The 27533-nt window shown below is 34.5% G+C and overlaps 2 protein-coding genes across 2 annotated transcripts; both read right to left on the bottom strand.

The window, feature by feature from the left end:
- Positions 1–1626: 1626 nt before the first annotated feature.
- LOC134251464 (uncharacterized) lies at positions 1627–3237 on the bottom strand. Its single transcript, XM_062733892.1, has one exon. It carries the CDS (start codon positions 3235–3237, stop codon positions 1627–1629), a length of 1611 nt encoding a protein of 536 aa, XP_062589876.1.
- A 14757-nt stretch (positions 3238–17994) lies between these two features.
- Positions 17995–18396, bottom strand: LOC134251463 (uncharacterized). The gene has a single exon (XM_062733890.1). It carries the CDS (start codon positions 18394–18396, stop codon positions 17995–17997), a length of 402 nt encoding a protein of 133 aa, XP_062589874.1.
- Between the last annotated feature and the right edge of the window lie 9137 nt (positions 18397–27533).

Here is a 27533-nt window from a genome sequence, read left to right as displayed (position 1 = left end):
GTATGTTTACAATCAAATAATTTGCAAATTTTTGTTGCATTTTTCTTACCTTTCAATGTCAGAAAATATTTCCTTTTTTTTTAAATTGACTAAATAGGTTTGTTTTAAACTATGTCATAATAAGGAGTGTTTGAAAAATAGGAAAAAATAAGTGAGCATAATAATGCATGTATGATCAAGATAAAATAATTTGAAAACATTTTCCCTATTTTTCTTATCTTTATATGTCAGTTAATGTCTCTGGTTTTATTGATCGTGGAGTACAGCATGCAAAGCTTATCTCTTATTTTTACTAGTAAATCACTAACAAAGAAGTTGCATACTTTACCTATAATCAGCCATGCGAAATGAAACGGTCTAAAATTAAGATAAACAGCATAGAAACCAAATAATTAAACAGTTATTCAATAAAGAACTATCCCAATGATTTAACCTTTCTTTCAAATTCTTAACTGACCCTGACAATATACGTGCGTAATAAAATGTGGGAAGGCAGTTACTCAAGAACTTTCGACAGAAGGAAAAAAATGGATTAAATATTAACTTCTAGATTAAATTCACCACATTTATGTCCAACTGATCCTGAACACTTTTTGTAGTGGACAAATTAAGTTTCCTAAAACTATTAGAAAAAGGTTACTTAGCTTTAATTGTTCATATAAGTAATGGAAGAAGCAAAATTACATTATCCTTATCCTGATTTTTCATATAATACTCTATAACATTTTCAGTGAAGTATTGACATTTAGACATTGAATAAAACTATTTTGTTACAGTGTAAAAGGATATCAAGATGATATCCTTTCAGAGTGTGATCTGGGACCTATTTTACCTAAAACCAAAAAAAGTAACAAAATTATAGGATGCTGATTACTTTCTTTATTTTGATTTGAAAAGGATTTTAAATTTTTTAAAATAATTCAACAAGATGTTTTTTGTAGGAATTTCTAACAACATAATTAATTTTGCAAATTTTACAAACAACGTAAGTATCATATATATTGAGTCAAATGCTGATGGACGTTTTACATACTAATTTACACGCTGAATTGTCTACGAATTTTGTTCTGCCTTTTTTGCCGATTATGACAAGGAGCACACACAGGTGTATATATATTCACCTATGAACTTTGAAATGTCCCTGATTTGTGTTCCTTAAATAAAATTGAGCTTGAGTAATGTTCGTTATCTTTATACCCCGATATCTCACGAACAAAACTAAATATCCACGATCATTGTACGTGGATCAAATGATTATTATTTATATAAATAAAAGTGTCCGAAATCTCCTCGTCTGTTTGTCTGTACATGTTCGTAAAAGGTGAATAAAAGGAACAATGATCAACCATGCTAAAAAAACATCTCACAATACAATTCTGTGTATAGTGCATAACAGGGACACATATAAATCGATGGGATCAGGTGCCTGGGAGGAATAAGCGTACCCTGTTGACCGATTATAACCTGCCTTAAGCCCTACCTATTGATTAAGTATACAGAATATTCTGTAGTCAAATTCATCACAAAAAGTTTTGCCAGTTGATATGTAACAATTCAGCCAAAAACCAACACATTAAAAGTTTATGCAAGATAATCTTGTCGTTCTATATGTCTGTATACACACAGTCAGTTGGTGTTGCCTGATCCCATCCAAACAAGATGATTTTTCTCGTCATATCCCAGTCCCAATGACTCAACCATTCCATCTTGTTTTGTTGATATAATTGACAGGAGATAGCCGTCCTTGTCAATCATGTGTATTGTTTGGTCTATTCGACCACAGATCAGGATATTTAAGAATGTATCTACACAAATTCCACTTGGCATAAAGAATCCAGAGTTCAATCCTTTCGGCGGTCCTGTGTAAGTGAAACGATATTTCCCCTCACGGTCTGTGACTACCACACCCTGCCCTATATCAGACACAATAATATCCCCAATCCTGTTCTCCGTGATGTAGACAGGGTCACGATATAATGGTTCGCCTGTCTTGTGGTATTGGATGGTTTGGATTGGTTGTAGTGTACTATTGTACCGAATGACTTTCACATCTGATAAAGATATGTTAAGATTACCTGTATCATATCTCATCATGACCAGCAAATCTCCAGTTAAGGAAGAATGACAGATACACCATGGTTCCCACAATTCTGTTCTCTTCATCAATGTCGATTTTGTAGTATTGTCTGCACTAAGTTTGTTAATGTTCCACTCTTTGTCTACATAATTCAACTCTCCTGCACTGTTTACTGTATGTACACCATAGTATTCACTTACATCAAATAAATGATGTAGATTGTTACCTTTAGAATTGGTCAAAATAAGACTGCGTCCATCACTGATCCAAAGTCTATCTGACGTCACAAAAGAAATGTGTCCACCGTGATATAAATTAGTCACATCAACATGCTTAGTATTTAGGATAGCCCCTTTTAACAGTCTTAACATATGCTCATTTCTAACTTGTCTTTTTCTTGCCTCTGTGATTTTGATTTCAACTAATAGCTCTAGAGTGTCTCTTATTCTTATTACTTTATTAAAGTTACACTTTATGTTATCAGGAAGTTCTATTGTCTTGGGGACAGGGGTTTTCTTTATGAACAACAGAAACCTCACAGGCTTGTTTGCCAGTTGCTCGTATATATGCACATACTCTGTCATTTTTTGATGCTTCATTATAAAACTCATATAAATATTTGTTTCATATAAATCAGTAACTGCCTTTCTATGTATTTCGATAAGTTTTTTCAAGTTTTCAGCTTTAACCGCAAGCTCTTGTTGGATGCTGGAAAATTGTGCTTTCAATGTTTTAACATCTCTTTTGACGTCAGATTCGAGACCTGCTAGGATCGCACGGTTGTATGGGAGACTTTCACCTCTAATTTGAATAATTCTTTTCTTGTGTTGCCCTCGTAGAATTTTGTAGGCTAATTTAATGTCCACAATTCTATGCCCTTGATGTTTATCATTTTTATTACAGATTGGACATTCACAAGACACGCACCAGTTTTTATATTTGCACTCTGGGTGTTTATCACATGACTCTGGCATTACAAAGGCTCCATGCTTTAAACGGTAAATAGCGACATCATAGTTTTTGGTGTCGAGGTACACAGTGTGTTTCTGCTTACAAAGCATACACAGATTTTGTTTACATGGACTGCAGTAAAATTCCACATAATTCTCACACTGAATGCATTGAAGCACTTTGATCTGTGTCGTGGCATTCTTATTCATGATGCTACCTTTATTTTGCCTCCATTTTCTTCCAGATTCAAAATGTTCTTTCAGGGTAGTCTACAATTAAAATATCCTTTTGATACAATTCTTTTTTTTCACGGTTACATGTTAATAAAAAATATATAATAATTGAGGCATCCATTTCTTTGGTTTGAACATCTGTTCTCAAATTGAAAACTGGACTTCTAGTTAAATTGTTGTCTACTAAAACAAGATTGTTATTCTTTAAATCCCAATGTACATACAGCCTTTGTATTAATTTTTTTTTTAAAAATCTTATCCTTTTTGTAACGCATTTTGCAACGATTTAAAAGAAAGAAAGAAAATTTATTGTAAAACACAAAAAAGATTTTATAATTTGCACATTTCTTTAATTTTGAATTTACCAAAAACATACGTGTATTCCAGGTGTATTTTGTGAAAATTCTATTGTGTTCCGACATTTTGACCTTGATCTTGAGGTTTGATCTTATTTTTAAAAGCTGTTTTCTTTGTCATCACTTAGAAATGGTTAGTATTAGCTTTCTGTTTCACAGATTTGACAATATTCCCTTAAAATTACGTGGGCAGATTTGAAGATCTTATTTTCTTAAATGTTCTAAATAATCTAAAGAATATCACGACTCATATATGAGCATTTCATGCTGTTATACATGTATATTTAAAGTGTGTATATAAATTTCTTTTATCTGGAAATTATTAAAACTACAAAGAATGTATTCGGATAAAGTGATATTCAAAGATCAATATACTTGAGTTGTTTTCTATTGTATGTTTGTGTATTTTTTTAATGGCTAAATCAACAGTTTGTCCGTTAAAGCAACAATATTTTCATGCATTTTGATGTAGAGTTCTCTCACGGCAGGCATGCCCTTGAATTTAATTATGAAATTGATAGATTTTGATCGACCGAAAAAATTCAATACAATATTTTTAAGGGCACCCCTAGATCTAAATTCTTATTCTTTAGCAAACTTTCTTCTTATATACGAATCAATGATTTTGTGTTACTTGATACAGGTGTCATGTACAAAATCATGCCAAACAAAAATCGCTGCATCTGCCCTTCAAGAGTATTTCTGGGTTACAGTAAAGTTGTGTCACAGTGGGAGAGGTACTGCAGAGTAGATGCAGTTCATTTCTTGTAAAATTGTCTGCAATGGTGATATTAATGCTAATAAGTCACGAGGAAGTTAAGCTCATTTAAGGTTTTATGTCCCGTTGCCATTTTTCAGGCATCAAGAACACAGAGTTGACTAAAACTAGAGCGAAACATGAGAACAAGAAAACAACAACACGCATGTGGCCTTAAGTCAATAGCTTTTTTCTAAAGTCTCAAACCAATATTGAAAACTATGGGTCGACGCACATATTTAAAGATAAGTGTTTCTTTCGGGGCGTGTTGTTCGACACATATATTTGCACTTTCGTAAAGTGGACTTAATCAATAATTCTTAAGAAAACTTTACGTCTGGTTGTGTATTAATAAAATTTGTAAGTTAAGAAAGTTCATGGTAGAAATACGAGAAACCAAAACCAACTTACCATTATTTATCATTTTTCGTCCGTGCTCATCGATGCATGCACGCTAAACAAATTTAACACATCCGGTAAACAAGAGGCCCATGGGCCACATCGCTCACCTGAGTACTGTAGCAAAGAAAAATTAGAAATTGGTTGATAATTAAAAAGTTTAAATCCGAAAGTAATCCCATGACCAATCATTGATTTGCTATTCTTTAAAGAATTTTCCCATATATTTCTATGCAAAACCTTGTCGGTCATTGTGGTCCCGCCCTACCCCCCCCCCCTCCCCCCCGGGTCATGATTTGAACAATTTGAATCTACACTACCTGAAGATGCTTCCATATAAATATGATGAATTATGGCTTTGCTATTCTTGAGAAGAAGATTTCAAAAGAATTTTCCCATATATTGGCCCCACCGTACTCCCAGGGGTTATTATTTGAAAGAATTTGAATCTACACTACCTGAGGATGTTTCCATAAAAATATGTTGAAATGTGATTTTGCTATTCTTAAGTAGAAAATTTTAAAAGGATTTTCCTATATATTTCTATGTAAAACTTTGGTTGGGCATTTTGGCCCCGCCCTACCACCGTGGTTCATGAATTAATCAAACTTGAATCTACACTACTTGCGGATGCTTCCATATAAATATGATGAATAATGACTTTGATATTCTTAAGTAGAAGATTTTTAAAGAATTTTACTGTATATCTCTATGTAGAACCTTGGTCGGCAAATTTATGCCCCGCCGTCTCCCCGGGGGTCATGATTTGAACAATCTTGAATCTACACTACTTGAGGATGTTTCCATATAAATATGATGAATTATAACTTTGCCATTCTTAAGTAGAAGATTTTTAAAGAATTTATAGTCTATGTAAAATTTTGGTCGGCCATTTTGGCCCCGCCCTACCCCCGTAGGTCATGATTTGAACAAATTTGAATCTACACTACCTGAGGATGCTTCCGTATCAATATGATGAACTATGGAATTGTCTTTCTTGAGAGGAAGATTTCTAATGAATTTCCCCTTATATTTCTATGTAAAACTTTGGTCGGCCATTTTGGCCCCGCCCTACCCCCGGGGTCTTTATTTGAACAAACTTGATTCTACAATATCTGAGGATGCTTTAATATAAATATGATGAATTATGACTTTGGTATTCTTGAGAAGAAGATTTTTAAAGAATTTTTCCATATATTTCTATGAAAAACTTAGGTCGGCCATTTTGGCCCCGCCCTACCCCTGGGGGTCATGATGTGAACAGACTTGAATCTACACTACCTGATGATGTTTCCCCTTGCACAGTGGTTCTTCAGAAGAAGATTTTTAAAACATGCCACCAAATTTTCATTAATACTAAATTATCTCCACTTGAATGAGGGCGTGGTCCTTCATTCGAACAAACTTGAATTCCCTTCACCCAAAGATGCTTTGTGGCAAGTTTGTTTGAAATTGGCCCAGTGGTTCTGGAGAAGATTTCGAAAACGTGAAAAGTTTACAGACAGACAGACGGACAAACGGACAGCTAGACGGACACCGGACAAAATGTGATCAGAAAAGCTCACTTGAGCCTTCGGCTCAGGTGAGCTGAAAAATAACACCAGGATTAATAGAGTCCAAACCCTGTTTACAAGCACACGTTTTGACGTGATGTTATGAAGAGTGTCGTTGTCATTGAACTTTTTAAATAGTCATGTAAGTTTAAATCATTGAACTGAAGATATTTTTGAATTAATTGACATCTAAAATTCCCAACAATGCATCTATGCCCAAGCCCTTTTAAAGTTAAAGGCATACGCCATATTAAATATTCCGTATCTATTATATCAACAATAAAGTATTTAAACCAATGACATACGTTCAACTTGATTGTTTTTTACCTTGTCGCTGCTGCAAGTAGTGCATGTATGTCTAACAGTATCTTTTTTGTTTATGTCTTATTTTATGAATGTGCTTCTGTGTTTATTTCAATTTCTTCACATTGGACTGTGCACTTAATGTCAAATACATTATTTGGTAAATATTTTTGCAGAATCCAAAAATCAGAAATAATTTAGACGCGACCAAGACGAAATTAAATTTGAGAAATACTCTGAAATTCTATCCCCCAAAAATGCCATTCATTATTTTTTCCTTGAAATTTGGTACTTGAAATCATTATTGCCGATTGAAAGTTGATGCTGGCTAAAAGAACCAAGAGAAACTAGATTAAGTAAAAAATAAAATCATTACATATATATACAACTCGAAATTTGATAAGGATCACTAGGTTATATATGTGTAATTTACCACTAACATAACAACAGACAAAAATTTAAGTCAAAAATGTGTTTACTCTGGTTATGAATGGGTTTCTATGAACAACATGCACTTTAACCAATAAGGAATGCTTGAAATCTCATAACAACACCAAAAGGCATTTCATTACAAAAAAGTTAACTGAAAACCAGAGAAAAAATTACACAGGTTTTAAAGAAAATCCATCATCACAAATAGTCGATGTAATGTCAATACCGAGTATGGCCTCCCCTTGCATCAATGACGGCTTGACAACGTCGAGCCATGCTGTCAATAAGCACCCGGATGTTTCCAATGGGAAGGTTCTTCCACTCTTCAACTAGAGCGTTTCCCAGCTCTGCCAAAGTCGTGGGTTGTGCTCTACGGCGTGAAAGGGCAACTTGCAGCATGTTCCATACATGCTCATTCGGGTTCAAGTCCGGCGAGCGCGCTGGCCAGTCCATACGGACAATTGTTTCCTGTTGAAAGTACTTCTCCACCACCCTGGCGCGATGTGGACGGGCGTTATCATCCATCAGGATGAACTCAGGGCCAACAGCACCGGCGTAGGGTCTAACGTAAACATCCAGGATCTCATCCCGGTACCGCACCCCCGTCATTGTTCCTCTCTCCAGTACATACAGATCTGTTCTTCCATCCCTGCTGATTCCACCCCAGACCATGATGGAACCACCGCCATAACGGTCATGTTCACTGATGTGGGTATCATAAAAACGTTCACGTCGTCGTCACCACACTCGTTGCCTCCTGTTTGTAAAGTCCAACCAATACCTGGACTCATCGGTGAACAGAACTTGAACCCAATCGTTCTGTGTCCAAGTGACATGGTCTTCAGCCCAGTCCAATCCCTCCCGCCGGTGTCGCACAGTCAGAGGGATTCGAACACATGCCCTTCTCGAATTGAGACCTGCAATGTGAAGCCGATTTCGTATCGTCTGAGTCGAGACGTTTACCCCCGAGGCGTTCAGGAGGTCGTTACGCAGGCTGGTTGCTGTCCAGAAGGGGTGGCGTCGTGCCTGAAGAGCAACAAAATGGTCTTGGCGTTGAGTTGTTGATCTATAACGACCACCCCCATGTCGGTGTGCTGCTGTACCAAAAGTTTGCCGGTTCCAGACTCTGTTTACAACGCTCTGGCTGACGTTTAGCGCATTTGCAACATCACGTTGTGAATAACCAGCGTCAAGCATTCCAATACATCTACCTAGTTGTTCTGTCGTCAGGCGACGCCTTACACGTTGAGGGGCCATTGTGTTGATAAACGTAGTGTAAACACTCAGGTGAATTCTTTTAAATCTTACAAAGAATCACACCGCTGCCTGAGTGAAAATCGTGCAATTGTAGCAAAAATTTAAAATGTGACGCGAAACCATTTCCATGACATGAAATACACGTGCAAGTTTGTTAAAGACATTTTTTTTTCCATTTGGACAAAATATTGCCAGTTATACAGTTATTGATTATCTAAATACATAGAAAATTTAAATGATCCTTATCAAATTATGAGTAGTATATATTAAACTACACGTCAGTTATATAGGAAATAAATAAATGTTTATTACAAGAACTTTACTTTACATGGATAAGGTAGTTACAATTCATTACAATGAAACTGTGATCTAACTCTTCCTGTCTATATGTCTGTATATGTCTCTAGCAAATTGAAGTTTTTGATATATCTGCGACTTAATCGTGTCGTTCTATATATCTGTATGCATACAGTCTGTTGGTGTTTGATCCCACCAAAACAATATGGGTTTTCACGTCATATCCAATTTCCAATGGTTCAATTATCTCATCTTGTTTTGTTGGTAGAATTGACAATAGAAGACCATCCTAGTTAAGCATATGTATTGGTTGGTACAATCGACTACAGATCGGGATATTTAAGAGTGCATCCACACAGATTCCATGGGGCATAAAGAAATCAAATGAAAATTCCAAAAAAATCCCTGACGATCTGTTACGACAACATCTGTTACGACAACAACACCACTATCTTCTTTACGTGAAGATCTTTTATCGGACACAATAACGTCTCCGTTAGTGTTTTCTGTTATATTTGCAGGGCAATTTTACATTTCCTTTTTACGCCTTTTGTATTGGAGAGTCTGGGTCTGTAATATTTTGCTATCGTGTCGGTTTACTCTGGCCTTCGAAGGAAAATGTCGGTTTACTTTGGATTCTGTTTGATAGTCTTTCTCCTATTTACCAGAACCAACCAATAGATCTCCATTTAAAGTAGAGCTGTAGACACAGAGTGGCCTCCATTGATCTGATTTTATTATTATTGTTGATTCGGTTGTGTTGTCTTGTGAAAGTTTGCAGATTTTATCATTTCTATGTATGTAAATAAGTTCTTTTTCTTTGGTCACTGTATGTACACCAGTTCCAATATCTGTAACTACCAGCCAATGAAGCGGTAACATGAAGGGGTTGTGCTTGCCAAGAACAATCTGTTTTTATCACTTGCCCGGATTGTGTTTGGTAGTCCAAGGGAAATATGACGAATACGATCCTCACTGTTACCTATCAGCATCTTAGATTTGTGAAACTCAATTTCGAGCATAATTTCAAGGAGAAATTCATTTCTTAATTGCCTTTTTCCTTTTTCTTTCTGTTGGATATTTCCTATTAAACAACTCAAATCCTCATTAATTTCATTCAATTTAGGAACTTAAAATCTCTTAAGCCATGAAAGGAATCCTACTGGTCTGTTTGATAACTGTCTATATTGATGTTCATATTTCATTATTTTTTCAATATGTCGTTTTTGATGCTGAAATTATAATGGGATTAATTTAGAATTTAATTTAGTACATTTCTTTCGCATTTTTTATCGGTAATTTTTTTTAGTTTTGACATTTTTTTTGTCATTTGCAACATGATTTCGGATGTTTCCCTTTGAATCATTTTAATTTCTATTTTCTGGTCAGATTTTATATCCGCTAAGATAGCCATACTATAAGGAAGTATCTCACCTCGGAGGTGGATAATCCTGTCATTGTTCATTTCTCTGCAAAGCATGCAAATTGATTATATATTGTGTTTCAGATGGGATTTTTTTATAAGAGAGACACCAGCGGGCATATTTTTTGTCTTTGTGTCTTTTACACACCTCTGATATCACCACTCCAGTTCTCTTTTACATGTGTTGCAGTAGAATTCTATCTTACAGTAAAATAGATCACAAATTGGTAGCTTTGATGTCGCTGTATTACGCATATTCACAATGCTCATTTTTGTTTCAGGCTTTATGTTTCGGCGAAACTTGAAGATAACAATCACTGATCATGCCTAAAAGTCCATTTACACAATACAAATTATTAGCAGAGCAAACATTGGAATTTAAATCAGAAGTTGCACCAGCTTACACATTCAGAAAAAAAAAAACAGAAAATTTTGATGAAAACTCAGTTGAAAATGAAGATCTGATGTAACGTATGGAGATATTGAACAATATTCAAAATCAAAAGTCAATAAAACATTACAAAATAGTTGCAGAGCAATCATGGAACTCCAAAATATCATAGTGGAATAAGGTGTCATGATGGAGTGAGCATCCCCTGCTAGCCGGTCACTCCCGCTGTGTGCTTACTGTCGCGATTGGGGAATAACTGGAATATTCATTGTCAACTTCGTGTATTAAAAATAGTTGAACAGTTAGTATGAAAAACAAAAGTCAGCAGTTGACTTAACTTTCCGACAAGGTCATGGAATCGACCATAGAACTTTAAACTCCTGAACTCAACTCAACTTGTTTGTAAATAATTTACCTCTCGTTTGAGAAATTGTTCATACGTAGAGCATGCTCTTGCGTATCTAATAAACTGAGATATATAAACTCCGTATTAACATTGAAGTCGTCAGTCAGCTTTTGGTAATACCGTGAATCAGTAAAACCGAGCCGGTATCTGAAAACAGATAATAAGAATCCCAGGACATTGTAAAAATTAAGCTAAAACAGATAAAAATAGCATGTGCAGATCGTGCAAATCGGGGGCGGGGGGGGAGGGGCGGGCGGGCGGTGCCAAATTGGGGAAATAAAATTAAAATTGCAAAAACTCATGTAAGCCTATACCGATTTTGCCCGAAAATGCAAGTTTTACACGCAGACAGAATGTATAAATTTACAACCTTGATATTTGACCTTTTGACCTCAAGTTCAATATGAGTTTTTCTTCGACCATTAGGAAGTTGTGGTTTGAAATTTCACTGCAAAAGCTCAAAGGCTTCTCGAGATTCCGCCTGGAAATGAAAGTTTTGGATAGACATAGAATGTTTGAATTTACTTCAGTGATCTTTAACCTTTTGACCACAAATTAATTGAGGTCTTCCTTAGTTCATTCTAATTTTTGTTTACTTTTATTGTAAAAACCCCAAAGCTTCTAGAGATATTGCATGGAAACGAAAGTGTTACAGTCAGACAGAAGTACAGCTAGACAGACAGACACTCGGGCCAAAATTAATATCCCCCACTTTCATTATGCCTTCCTCAATGAAAGGGGGGCAGGAGAATAGATATAAAGGAAGATAGTCTACTTATAGCATGCCGTACCTCCATACACTAATTTGAAAACATGCCGAATAAAAAAAAACTGTTAAAATGTATGTTGAAATGTCTTAATGTAGATCACCTGCCCAATTAACTAAATACAAATTTTATAATCATTATAATTTCATCAAAGTATGACCTTTTCAATTCTGTCCTTCGGTCAGATTACTTTTAGAAAGTCTTATTATACTATTTGATATACTTCACAAAATTTGATACACTTACATTTTATAGTATTCAACCTGTATATATGCTTGATACACTGGACACAAAAGGTAGGTGATACTCAGAGGTTTCCCATTATTTTTGTAACAGTTTTACATCAAAAGTATAATGTTTTAAGTATTTTATAGATTCTTTCGCAGCTAGGATAAGGCTGCCCGTAAAATATTAAACTGTTCAAACTGTACTAACTTCTCTGAACTACCTAGATATGACGTCATAATAGAATATGACGTCAAGTCACTGCATACTTGAGCTGACATGACGGGGAAAGTGTCATAATTATTACACAGCATGTATATTTATTATGGGGATTTGTGTTTAATTCAATATTAAGGTTTGTTTTTTTTAACCTTGTGTGTGCTGTAATAATGTTTAACATTCGATATTTAAATATCTCTATTCCTTTTGCTTGTCCGATATGCATATATTCAAGCAATAGCAAAAAATTATGTTGAAACACTCCCTTTACACTTCCGTAGACAGAGTTTAAATTTATGAAGCGTGTTTATATTGGACTGGCACAAGTGAAAGACAAGGATAAATTGAAGATATTTTGCGTGAATCTAAAAGAGAAGTATGTCTTCTAACGGAATTTTGCTGGGGGATCGTATGTAATTTATCCGTTTTTGTATAAATCGCGATAAAGAGTGGAAAATACCCCTTCTTACGTTGGTAATTTTAATTTATCGTAAAATATTTTCTTTATGAAGAAAAAATTAAACCTGCCCCCAGCACTTTTAAGTACCATGGATCACGATAAATTGATCTATGTAACAAACTTTGCACAATAATTGTGTTATGCACTTGTGCCGATGCGATTTTTGTGCAACATTTAAGCATATCAAAAATGTCCGTCACGTGATCAACACAGTCATCTGACATCACAGAAATGCTTTATTATAATACCTGATTAAACTGTTATCTCAGGTTGACTGCAATTTCAAACTAGGATAACATGTTGAAATTAAAATCTAGCTCAAATTAAAATGTATATTTTTCAGACGTTTTAAGCCTTCGGACAGCCTTATCTTAACTGCGTTGTTTGCTTGTACATTATTTAACGTCCCCCCAAGAGATTTTCTTACTCATATAGGTATTCCACCACTTGCCAGAGGAGAGCTTCAAATTCTGTCCTATACTCGGCACTCAGGGAGGGATCATTTTCGTGCCAACACCTACTACAACACGGGACTTCAGATTATTCGGTCTCATCGGAAGGATCAGTCTTCATGTCCCATAGTGGGATATAGATTCTTTGTGTTCAGCAAAAAAAATTATGCCTCCTCCTTCCTTTACCTCAACATAACATAAACACCATATATGTTGAAATGGAAATTTATTGATCAAATAAATCTTGATCAACAATCCAAACATGTAGTACAGACAAATAAAAATATCAACCAAAATATTCCTAAAACTACATACAATTATACGGTTCACAAAAACAAACAAATACAAAAGAATGTACAAAATGCTATCAGTACTTCAAAACAAAACACTCAAGAATTTACTTTTTCATACAATAAACATAGCTAAGTTTAAAATTGACTTTGAATCTGTCTCGAAAAACAGACAGACATACACACAAATTTACACATATAAAAACATATACGTAAACTTAAAAAGTAACATGTATGGGACTAACAGATAAGTTCAAATGTTAATAATCAAATAATGGGCAAAGGTGGGGGGTCATTAGGGGAGGAGGGTGGGAAAACAAAATTTCGTTAAAAAATTTCTCTGTGATGTTGCGCTTTCTTTGTGTTCAGTAAAAATATTAAATTTTAAAAGAATGTATTGTATTGAGTAATAATTTAGACCGGTTGGTTATGATTTACTGGGAATTTCTTCTAGAATATCTAGAATCAGATAGATTTGACATCGATGGATCTGCGCCTCTACGACAGCGAGATGTTAGTAGACACCATAAAGTGAAAATCTCAAAAAAAAAAAAATTACCCATTAGATAACACGTATTTGCAAATTTAAGACACTCAAAATTTTATATTTAATTATCCAAAATCAAAAGAAAGAAAAGCAACATCCACAAAGAGAAATAATTTATAAAAATCAAGACAAGAATTTTGAAAAACATTATTTTAATTCGGGAACTCTTTCTGTGCATATAAACAATAATTGGAAAGAAATTTATACAAAATTTGAACAGAAAAATTCACTTTTTCATTTTGCTTCAAGGTCCATCGGTGTGATATTCAGTTGGGCCATCTTTGATGATGACATAATTGTCCTGTCATGCATCTCCTTTATTAACCCAGGATAAACCAATAATACCAAACAATCCACAAACTTGTAAATTCTTTCGTTAATTCAAACTAATGAAATTTTAAAAGTCAACTGACTAAATTATTTCGTATAGACTAGGTTATATAGAAGGGTGTTTTAAAACAGGTTATCCCCCAAAAGTCAAAATAAATGTTCATGATAAAAAATTTAAAAACATTTACGCCATTTCTCTTATCTTTCTATGTCAACAAATAGTTCTGTTTTATTGATCGTAAAGGTAAAACGTTATTTTTTCATTTCTACCAGTAAATCAATATCAAGAAGGAAATGGAGATAACGAACAGTATTCAATCTCAAATTCCATTAAACAATACAAAATAAGAGCAAAGCAAACACGGAGCCCTGAAACATCAGAGGTAGGATCAGGTGCCACGTAGAAGTGAGCATCCCCTGCCGACCGGTCACACCCACCGTGTGCTCCTTGTCATGATCAGGAAATCCGTCGTCAATTCAGTGAATAAATAATGGACTAACAATTGGTATGAAAAACTTCAGTCAGCATTTGACTCAATGATAAATTGTATTTGCTGACAAGGTCATTGTATCGACAATAGAACTTACGAAATGATGACTTTAAACGAGGCTGTTGATATTCTTAAATCATCAATTTGCTTGTCAATTATCTCGTTTTGGAAATTGTTCATACGTAGAGCATGCTCTTGCCTATCGAATCAACTGAGATATATATATATATATATATATATATATATATATATATATATATATATATATATATATATATATATATATATATATATATATATATATATATATATATATATATATATATACTCAGTATGCAGGTGATGGACGTAGATTACCATTAATGTCTTTTTCAATTTAAATATTGAAGTATGAAACAGAAGTGTAAGAATCTGGGGTATCTTTTATCTCAATCTCACCAGGATATATCGTATCGACGAAGGAATATACGTCGTCGATATATCTAAATGTCGAATTGAAGGCCACAGCAAGTGTTTTCTTCTTTTGCACAAATTATGCTTCATGTGAATATAAAAATAGGTCCGCTTATAACGGATCGCAATTTGTACCAATGGGAATTCCAGTAGATTGTTGGAATACCTGGTCTTCAAAAACCACATAGATATTGTCGATCAGAAACACAAGCATCTCTTTGATGTCAACTTCAGAGTACTTGTATGTGCAATTATAATGTGTTTTAGCAAATTATTTTGCAAATGACCAATGACCAGGTAAGTAAATATACGAGTTTCATTTTTATTAAAAAGCAACTGTCAATGATATCAAAAAGTCTGGACTTAAATTTTCATGGGGAATGGTTGTATATAAAGTTGAACAGTCGTAAGATTTTAAGCTATTGATTTTGGTAAAATTTGTGATTTAAAATTGTCCAAAAGTTCTTTGGAATTTTAAAGTATTTACATCTGATTCACACTACTTCTTGAATATATGGAATTGTAAAAAAAAATTATAGTAAATGCAATGGCTCTTGTATTTCATACATGTATTCCTTTACAGTCTAATACTAATGTACGAATATAGGTATTTTTGTTGCTGTCTAAAATTTATTGATTAAACATGCAGAATTAAAATTGAACAAAATAGCCATAGCGCATTTGATATTCACTTTCGCCTACTCTACTAATGATTTTTAAATACATTGTTTCAACATATAAATGTATATACATGCCTTAATGCAAATCACCTAAAAATGATATTCAAATATTAATAGTTCCCTCGCATGATAGATATAAAATCGTTCAGTTTATAGGAGAATAAAGTAAATACTGAGGTATCTTCCTAAAAAAATGACAAACTGTAGCAAAAGACCAGGCCCTTAACCAAAAAAAAAAACAACCTCTGAATAATTGTTTTGAATATGACTGCACTTCATTACATTTAGATACGCAGTGGTTAGAGCGTCTGTAAGAATAATTTATTTTACAATACCTAGATATCGGAAATCTGAAACATGACCCTCTTTCTTCGTTTTCCTATTCACCTGTCTCCCTCAATACGCAGTGGTTAGAGCGTCTGCTCTAGAGTCGCTAAGTAAGGAGTCGATCCTGACGTCGCATTTTCGAATCTCAATTCAGGACATGGAGACCGATCTTCCGGATGAGGCCGTATTACCCGAGATCCCGTTTCGCAGTAGGTGCTGGCAAAAAAAAATGATCCCTCACTTCTCAATGGTAAAGAGTGTCAAGTATATGAAAAATAAGATAGCCCTCCACTGGCAAGTGCAGGCGTCTCCATATGAGTGACAAATTCCCGGAATTAACGTTAAACAGCATAAACAACACCTATTTTTAATTCAATTAGACTTATCTTTGATTCATTTGAAGATAAATTCAATGTTAATTTTTTAAAGATAGGTACAATTATTTGATGATAATTTCAAATATTTGAATATACGTAATTTTGGCGTTCCACACACGTATGTATATAAAATGTGTCATGCCAATAAAACCCAAAACGTATTAAATTTACTAGTGCTATTAGAGAAAAGAGCCATAGCTGCCTTACCGACGACAAGGCCGACTCAAGTATTTAAAAGGAAATCAACTGTTTCTATTTATAGATACATGCACCTTTTCAATTCAAGATCAAACAACATATATGTATTCATCTGTGGACCACTGTTGTATTTTTATAGTTGCAAGTTTGTTACATGACAATCATTTTACTTGTTCGATGCTGTTTTTCTAAACAGAATTTTTAGAAAAAAAGCTCCGATGTTGGGTCATTAAAACGGTTAAGGCCTGTTTTTACCAAGACACGTTCAAGGTGTAATGTTGTATTACCGGTATATATATCTTACAATATTTATACTTGTATTATAGGCCTAAAGCCAGAGAGAGAAAAAAAATAAAAGGATAGGTAAAAACACGCACTATGAGACTCGAATGATAATAATGTCTAAAATCTAGCAATCATTCCATTACACCCCGTCATTGTAATTGGATGAACAAATTAAAGACAGGTTGTTGAATATCAAAAGAATTTTGAGAACAAAAGTTAAATACATATTTTCAACATTTTCTGAATGAAGTGAATAGGAATATGAAGAAAGAGGGTAATGTTTCAGATTTCCGACATCTAGGTACTGTAAAATAAATTATTCTTACATCTTTAAAATTCAAAATAAAATTACTTAACATTATAAGGAAAAAATCTATGATTTACACTGTGGTTCTACAATACACAAGTATTAACCAAGGTAGTATGACAAAATATGAAAACAAAGAAACATTATAATTCATTGGACTGTACATGGAAAATAGAAAGGCACAGCAAATTACAATTTATACGAAAGGACAGTGCTTAATGTCTTCCTGTCTATATGCTGCTGAAATACGTCTCAGCTCGGAATTGAACAATAATATTAATAAATATTTAATTTTCCAATGTCCTCATCAAAGATAAAATCACAAATTGTATATGAACATTATTACCCCATCAATGTATTGGCACGGTTCCAAAAAGCCACGTGCAGGTCGGAACAAACAGCTAGATAGAAGCAGGGCTTAGCGCACGTGGATTGGCGAAATCAAAGCATGTGAACATAAGGAATAACTCAGATTTTTTTTAATTTTATGACGATGATCAATCGATTGCCTTGCGTGATAATTCTATGCATAATGGCGTTTATGCAAATTATCACGCAATCCCATCGATTTATCACATCATAAAATCGAAAAATAAGACAGTTATTTCTTAAATCAATAAATTATCCTGTTTCTTTATCTTTATATATATTCATACAACTATCAAATTTCTGTTTATTATATATCTGCGAGATAATCCTTTCGTTCTATAAATCTGTATACACACATTCTGTTCGTCTGGCCGGATCCCACCTAAACAAGATGGTTTTTTTCGTCATATGCCAGACTCTGTGGATGAAACATTCCATTTTCTATTGTTGATATAACTGACAGGAAAACACCGTCCTTGTTAATTATATGTATTGTTTCGTCGAATCGACTAGACATCAGTATATTTAAGAGGGCATCTACGCAGATTCCACTCGGCATAAAGTCTCCCATTGACTGTCCTTTGTAGGTGAAACGATAATTTCCTTCACGGTCTGTGACCACCACACCATTCAATATATCAGACACAACCACATCCCCGTTCTCCGTGATATAGACAGGGCTAGAATATAATCGTTTGCCTGTTTTGTGGTATTGAATGGTTTGGATTGGTTGTATTGTACTATTATACCGAATGACTTTTATATCGAAAAAGGATTTGGTCATCACGACCAACAAATCTTCAGTAGAGGAAGAATGACAGGAACAGGGTTTTTCTTTATAAACAACAGAAATTTAAGAGGTTTGTTTGCCAGTTGTTCGTATCTGTGCACATACTTCTTCATTTTTTGATGCTTCATATAAAATTCTTTGTCATATATACCATTCAGTGCCTTCATATGCATATCGATCATTTTTTTCAAGTTTCCAGCTTTAACCGTAAGCTTTCGTTGGATGCCGGAGAGTTTCTCTTTTAAGGGTTTTACATCTCTTTTGACGTCAGATTTGAGACCCGCTAGAATAGCACGATTGTATGGGAGACTCTCGCCTCTAATCTGAATAATTCTTTTCTTGTGTTCCTGTCTTTGAACCGTGCAAGCTAATTTGATATCCAGAATTTCATGTCCTTGATGTTCATAATTTTTATCACAGATTGGACTTTCACAGAATTTGCACCAGTTCTTATATTTGCAGTCTGGGTGTCTGTCACATGACTTTGATTTTACGAAGTCTCCATGCTTTAAACGGTAAATAACCACATCATGCTCAATGGTATCGAGGTACACAGCGTGTTTCTGTTTACAAGTCAAACAGATTATTTTTACATGACCTACAGTAAAATTCTACGTCATTCTGACACTGACAGCACTGAAGCACTTTAAGTTGTATTGTAATATCCTTATGCATGGTGTTACTTAAATATGTTTTTTCATTTAGGTTCCAAATGTCACTTCAGGGGCAGTCTACAATAAAAATATAGGCTTTTTTTCATAGATATTAATTCTCATGATAAGAAAAATGATATAAATTTTAAAATGTACGTCTAATGAAATTGTTCACTTAAACAAGATATTTATCTTACACCCCCCCCCCTCCCCCAAGTGGATAACAAGTTATGTATATAATCAAATAAAGTATACAGGGATACTTTCATCCCTTTCGCCCTTTTACTCTTGCTAACAATTTTGTTTTGTTTTAAATCCGCTCAGTCACAGTTCTGTTTTAAAATATAATGTGTTATTTGAATTCGTCCCGTTTTAAATACGTCCATTGTGACAAGGGCAAAAGGGGAGAAAATAAAACGATGGCGAATATGTCTATGTATACAATTATTTGCAATTATTTGTGGCATTTTTCTTACACTTATTTCTGTTTCTTGAAATTAACTAAATAGGTTTATAATAAACTATGTCATATAGGGCTGTTTCAAAAACAATTTATTCGGAAAAAAATAAGTGAGAATAATCATGCAAATATGTTCATGATCAAATAATTTGAAAGCATGTTTCTTATCTTTCTATGTCAGTTAGTGTCTGGTTTTATTAATCGTGGAGTACCATAGGTAAAACTTATTTCTTATTTAGACTGGTAAGTCACTTACAAACAAGTTGCATACTTCACCTATAATCATTTATGCGAAAGAAAACAGTCTAAAATCCAGATCAACAGTAGAAACCAAATAAAATATTTACAATTAAACAGTTATACAACAACGTAAGGGATGTTCCATTGAATAAACACTTCTTCCGAATTCTTTACAGATCCTGATAATATAGAAGTGAAATGTTATGTGGGAGGGCAGTTATACTCAAGAAGCCTCTACAGAAGAAAAAAATCCGGATTAAATATTAACTTATTTCCCCATAGGCAACTGATCCTTACCACTTCTTTGTGGTTAACAAATAAAGCGTCCTTAAACTAAAAAATATCTTTATTTTATAGTTTTGGTATCTTTACTTTACAGTAATTACAGCTGCAACGTTCAGGTCAATTAACTTAATGTCAGAAAAAAGATTATTTAACTTCAATTGTTCATATTTGTAATAGAAGAATTATCTATAAGCTTTGATTGAAGCAAAATTATCTTATTCTCATCCTTATTTTTCATATAATATTCTATTATATATTCAACAGTGAAATACTGGAATTTATTCATTGAATAAAAATGATATTTTGTTACAGCGTGAAATATATCAAAATGAGCTCCTTTCACAGTGTGACCTGGGACCCATTTTACAAAACAAAAATTACAACAAAATTATCGGATGCTGATTACTTTCTTTACTTTGAGTTGATCAGGATTTTAACCTTTAAAAGGAATTCAACAAGATATTTTGGGTAGGAATTTCTAACAACATAATTAATTTTACAAAATTTTACAAAAAAAACCCCAACATAAACATAATACATGTATATTTCGAGTCAAATGCTGATGGACGCCCAATTAATTATGCCGATTATGACAAGTGGGACATGCAGGTTGTTATGGGTCAGAATAACCCTAAATGCCAGCAAAGATCAATCACACAGTTTAAACTTAACAATAATTTATTTACAGTAATATACAAATCATTAAGTACAAACTTAGCAAAAATCTAAAAATACATACATCAGAGTGTCCGTTTCTGCACACAATGTCCCAGTGAAAATATATATCCCAGTTATATCTCAATAGTGCTTATACGACAAAGTATTGTATCTGCATCGAATTGACAGGGTATTTATATAGTATCATAAATCTAGAATATTCTAGAAATTGTAAATACATGATATTCCTGGAAAGTTCTGGACATGAATAAAGTTCAAGAATGTTCTAGAAAAAATGACCAAACATAATGACCACTCTGGAATGTTCAAGAAACTTAATGTTACTAATAATATACAAGATGAAACAATACAAATACAACACATCTCACAACACCTCCCCCCTTAAAAAGTTTGAATGTCAATGAAAACGTAGTATTAAAATAAAATTTATGTACATTAATACAAAATCTAATTTGTTCATGATACTCTGGACAAGGCATCTGCAATAATATTGTCTTTGCCTTTGATATGCTTGATTGTTATGTTGTATTCTTGTAACAACAAACTCCATCTAGTCAGTCTTTGAGTCTTGTTTGACAATTTATGCAAAAATGTCAGGGGGTTGTGATCCGTATATACAAGAATTGGATGCAAAGTAACATTCAGATAAACATCAAAATGCTGTAAGGCTAACAACAAAGCAAGGCATTCCTTTTCAATGGTGGAATACTTTTGTTGACATTTTGTAAGTTTCTTTGAAAAATAAGAAACAACTCTATCTACCTTATCACTATGTTCTTGAAACAAAGCTGCCCCGATTCCAACATCACTAGCGTCAACAGTAAGCTTAAATTGCTTAGAAAAATCTGGAGTTGACAGAACTGGGTTGCTCATCAGGACAGATTTGATTTTATGAAAGGATTTTTCACAGTCCTTTGTCCATTCAAAGTTAACTCTCTTTTGTAAAAGATTTGTAAGTGGATTAACTACTGAGGAAAAATTTGGACAAAATTTTCTGTAAAATCCAGCCATGCCCAAAAACCTCATTAACTCTTTCTTGTTTGTAGGAATCGGGAACTTTGCAATAGCTTCCACTTTAGCCATTATGGGTGTATCATAACCTTGACCTACTTTATGACCTAAATACTCTACATAAGCATGACAAAATTCACTCTTTTCAAGGTTCACAGTTAAATTTGCTTTAGCTAAAATGTCAAACAAAGCACGCATGATTCGGAGATGTTCATCCCATGTGTCGCTGTATATGACGACATCATCAATGTAGGCCTCGCATCCCTCGAGGTCTTGAAGGAGGGAGTGAATCATCCTTTGGAATGTAGCCGGTGCGTTTTTCATGCCAAAAGGCATTACTTTATACTGGTAAAGTCCATCTGGTGTAGCAAAAGCAGATATTTCTTTTGCTCTTTCTGTTAACGGCACTTGCCAGTAGCCTTTCAACAGGTCAAATTTACTGACAAATTTGGCGTTTCCAATGCTGTCAATACAGTCATCAATTCTAGGTATTGGATATGAATCAGTTTTGGTAACAGAATTCACCTTTCTAAAGTCTGTACATAATCGGTAGGAACCGTCCTGTTTTGGTACAAGAATACACGGTGAGCTCCAATTACTTTTACTAGGTTCAACAATGTCATTGTCCAACATATACTGCACTTCCCTTCTTAGGTACTGTAATTTTATTGGATTGAGACGGTACGGATGTTGTTTGATAGCCAGAGCGTCGCCAACTATGACATCATGACAAGCTGCATTAGTTTTCTTTGGAACATCCGAGAAGATTTGATGGTACTCATTCATCAAGTTTTTAACTTGTTCTTTTTGGTGAATGTTCAAATGTCCAAGTTTGGCATCAAAATCAGCCAAAATTTCTGAGTTTTTCAAGCGGACACTCTGATTACAATCTTTCTCATTCATCTCTACACTCGTATCACTCTCAATACAATTTTGAACAGTCTTAGCGTTGGCTAAAGTGGAAACTGGTTTTACAGAATTTCGGTCACACCTTTCAAAATACTCTTTTAACATGTTAATGTGACAAACCCGTTTCTCTTTACGTCGACCTGGTGTCTTAACTACATAGTTTACATCACTGATCTTGCTTTCAATTTCATAAGGGCCATAAAATCTGGCTTGTAAAGGATGACCAGGAATAGGTAAAAATACAAGAACCTTATCACCTGGCTTAAACACCCTATTTCTGGCATCTTTGTCATACCACATTTTCATTTTCATCTGAGAACTCTTCAAATTTCCTTGTGCTAATTTACAAGCATTGTAAAGTTTTTCTTTGAAATCAGACACATAATCTAAAAGATTAAGATCACTAGTCTCAGTCAGCCACTTTTCCTTCAACAATTTCAAAGGACCTCTAACTGTATGACCAAACAACAATTCAAAAGGACTGAACCCAAGAGACTCCTGGACTGCTTCTCGTGCAGCAAATAGTACAAGATGAACCCCATCATCCCAGTCTTTCTCATACTGATAACAATAGGTCTTCAGCATTGTTTTTAAGGTCTGGTGAAAACGTTCTAGCGCCCCCTGGGACTCAGGATGATAAGCAGTTGATCTATATTGCCTTATACCCAACTCATGCATGACTTGCTGGAACAACCCCGACATAAAATTTGAGCCTTGATCCGACTGAATTGCCTTTGGTGCTCCTACAAAACTGAAAAACTTGGTTAGGGCCTTAACTATGCTCTTTGCCTTTATATTCCTAAGAGGTATGGCTTCAGGAAACCGAGTGGATGTACACATAATGGTAAGTAAATACTGGTTTCCAGATCTAGTCCTAGGCAAAGGTCCTACACAATCCACCAACACTCGACTAAACGGTTCTTCAAAAGCTGGAATGGGTTGGAGAGGAGCAGATGGTATCTTCTGATTTGGTTTACCTACCATCTGACAGACATGGCATGACTTGCAAAACTCAGAAACGTCCTTTCTTAGCTTAGGCCAATAAAAATGACTCAAAATCCTATTATAAGTCTTATTGACACCTAAATGACCTGCCATAGGTGTATCGTGAGCTAAACTCATGACATCTCGACGATAAGCAGCTGGGACCACTATCTGGTGAACAACACGCCACACTTCATCTGGAGAAGCGTCAGGTGGTCGCCATTTTCGCATAAGGATGCCATCTTTCATATAAAAGCATTCTCCAACTTTAATAGCCTCTTCTGGTGGAAGTGCCCTCTTACTAAGTTGAATGATATCTGGGTCTTTATTTTGTTCAGAGAGTAAACGTTCTCGGCTGAGGATGTCCTTGCCTTGGCTAACATCATCCTCACCACCAAATTTTGGTAAAAATTCTTTCTTCTCTTGCTTCTTGATATTGTGTGGTTCCATGTTTGTTTGAGTGCCATTAAGGTCAGATAAGAAAGTGTCATTCAAATCAATATCAACAGAGGAATTCGTCTCGTCAAAGGCTTGAGTATGGTCTGCCTCCATTTCTCGTCTTCTGGCCATCGCTCTAGTAACAGCACAGGCTGGATAAATGTCATCATCTTCATCATTATTCATGACATCTGGAGTGATCTTCTCACAAACTATAGGATCTGGTACAACTTTTCCACCAGCTAAATCGTTGCCTAGCAACAAAGAAATGCCTGGAACGGGAAGAGTAGGTCGAACACCTACGATAACAGGTCCAGTAACTAAATCTGACTTCAAACTAATTCTATGCAGGGGAACATCAATGACGCCTAGCTCCACACCCTGTAATAAAACTGACCCACCAGTAGAAGTCTGCTCAGACAAAGGAAGCACGCCCTCTAACAATAATGTCTGTGCAGCACCAGTATCTCTCAAAATCTGGACAGGTTTTATTTCGCTAGAGTCACCGAGTGAAACAAATCCCTGAGACATAAAGGGCTTATAATCCTCCATAGAATCAATAGAACTGGACTGTGAACCCTGGACATCAGGAGTGTCAGAACAAATCGAAACTAAGGCTTCTCTATCACCTCTAACTGCCGCACAAGCGTGTGGTTGAGTTTTATCAAAATCATTTTTTCTCTTAAGTTTAAAGCATTCACTGATCAGATGACCTTTATTCTTACAAGTAGGAAGCGACCCTATTCCAGAAGATCCTTCAAAACGTCCTGGACTGGACTTAGAACCACCTTGGGATGGAGACTGGGAACTTGTGAAAGACTGAGACCCTGAACCACTCTTTTTATATGTGTCTGAATTGGTAGAATTGCTGCTAGTCTGAGATCTTGAAACAAAATTCTTTTTATGAGATAGAGCATAAGTATCAGATATGACTGCTGCCTCTTCAAGAGTTTTCACATTCTTATCTTCTAAATGTGTTTTCAAATCTTGAGAAACACATTCCTTAAACTCTTCTACCAGGATGACTTGGCGCAAATTAGCAAAGGTTTTATCAAGTTTCTTAGATCTAAACCAGTGATCGAATAAATCTTCTTTCTCTCGTGAAAATTCAACAAATGTTTGATTATCAAACTTCCTATACTTTCTGAATTTTTGTCTATATGCTTCAGGTACTAATTCATATGCTTTTAATATTGCTGCTTTGACCTTCTCATAGTCTGAACTCTCAGCTACCCCTAGTGCAGAGTATACCTCAGCTGCTTTGCCAACCAGTACACTTTGTAACATTGTTGACCAAACGTGTTGTGGCCATTTAAGATTTTCTGCGACTTTCTCGAATTGGGGAAAATATTTGTCTACAGATTTTTCTTGAAATTTTGGAACTAATCTGATATTTTTTGCTGCGTCAAATTCATTCTTGACAAATGACGGTTCTGGTTGGTTTTTTAATTTTAATTTCTCTAATTCAAAGTTCATTTCACGCTCTCTTTCTCGCTCTTCTCTTTCTGCTGCTAATTTGTCTAATTCAAATTTTCGTTCACGCTCTCGTTCTTCTCTTTCTCTATCTCTTTCTCGCTCTTCTCTTTCAAATCGCATTTTCTCTAACTCTAATTGAAACTGATAGTCTGTCATTTTGTAAGAGCCTAACTCTGATCTATCTGTATATTCTGGAAGATCGTATTTTTCAAAGATGTTTTCTTCTACTAGTTTGTTTGCAACCTTAATTCTAATGTCTTGCTTTCTCTGAGAGGATTTAACATCTAACCCAAAATGCAAACCTAATGCGATCAAGTCATCCTTTTTTAACGTATCAAAAACCTGAACACTTGGTGAACTAAGAAAGTCTGTGACCGAAAACACCATGTTGATTTCTGCTGGCTTATAATTAAATTTAAGGTTCAATTAACAAAAATTCTGACAATAAACTACAAAAGTGCAAGAAATTCTTTATCCCGGACGAGCCCCCAATTCTGTTATGGGTCAGAATAACCCTAAATGCCAGCAAAGATCAATCACACAGTTTAAACTTAACAATAATTTATTTACAGTAATATACAAATCATTAAGTACAAACTTAGCAAAAATCTAAAAATACATACATCAGAGTGTCCGTTTCTGCACACAATGTCCCAGTGAAAATATATATCCCAGTTATATCTCAATAGTGCTTATACGACAAAGTATTGTATCTGCATCGAATTGACAGGGTATTTATATAGTATCATAAATCTAGAATATTCTAGAAATTGTAAATACATGATATTCCTGGAAAGTTCTGGACATGAATAAAGTTCAAGAATGTTCTAGAAAAAATGACTAAACATAATGACCACTCTGGAATGTTCAAGAAACTTAATGTTACTAATAATATACAAGATGAAACAATACAAATACAACACATCTCACAACAAGGTATTACAGGCTATGTCTGGCAAGATGGAGGTCAGGAAATCAATTTTATTCTAGATCGCTCGTACACGAATGAGTCGGGCTGTGGCACCACACGATAAAAAAATATTACTCTTATGATTACCCGGTATTTAAAGGAAATGGAAATGAGAAATAAGATTTAAAGAATTATAGACAAAAAACTCTTCAACTTGACAAATTTATAAAGGGATAATGGACAATTTTGTCATTAAGAGTTATCTCTATTGTGGATTAAGTTTACTAGGTGAAAGTGCTAGGATATGGGTAAATGAAACATGTCCCAAACTTTGTAGTTTTGATAATTTCCAAATAAAAGAGATTTTTAAACATTATTTTAGTATATTTCACGCCGTGTGTGAAATGCTTTAGCAACATAAGAATCATGATATTATTAAGATAATATTGTAAATCAGATCTACAAATCCGTGTACCAGCCCTTTTAACCTTGTATTGTTGTAATTGTTCAATTTCCTTATCCCTTATCCACACTTTTTGTTGGAGCATAGTCATTTACTAACAAAATAAATTTGTTTTTCAAAAAATAAAAAAAGTTACATGTATAAGATATTTCTTTTTCATCCACAACATAGAATTTTGGAGTTTGTGAACTAACCTTTTTCCTAATCTAAAATTGTTCAGGTAAGCTGCCACTTCCCTTCCCTAGCTGGGAAAAAAGTTACACTCCATTGTTTATTCTGTGACATTAATGAACCTAAAGAGATGACATTTCAGGCTTGTTATTACAAGCTTGTTATTACAGATTTTGAAGTTAATTCGGTCAGTTTTATACTGATTTTACTTTCGTTTTCAATAAATCATTTCGATCTGATTCAAATTAGCGAACTGATTTGTTAATGCATACAACGGATACTTTGGGAATACAATATCCCTATAGAAGCATTTGAGCTTTTACAGTGAAATTTTACACAACGCACTATATTTTATGGGCGTTTTCTCTTGATTTTGATGTCAAAGGTCAAGGAATTAAATTCAAAATTCTTCCTGATTTAAGAATTTTTTTCCGGACAATATTAAGATAAGCC

This window comes from Saccostrea cucullata, unplaced genomic scaffold (assembly GCF_032062105.1).
Source record: "Saccostrea cucullata isolate Sc308-1 unplaced genomic scaffold, CSIRO_AGI_Scuc_v1 ctg2647, whole genome shotgun sequence".
Lineage (NCBI taxonomy): Eukaryota > Metazoa > Mollusca > Bivalvia > Ostreida > Ostreidae > Saccostrea > Saccostrea cuccullata.
Note: the sequence above shows the minus strand (reverse complement) of the source record. Positions and strands in the feature narration are given on the sequence as shown.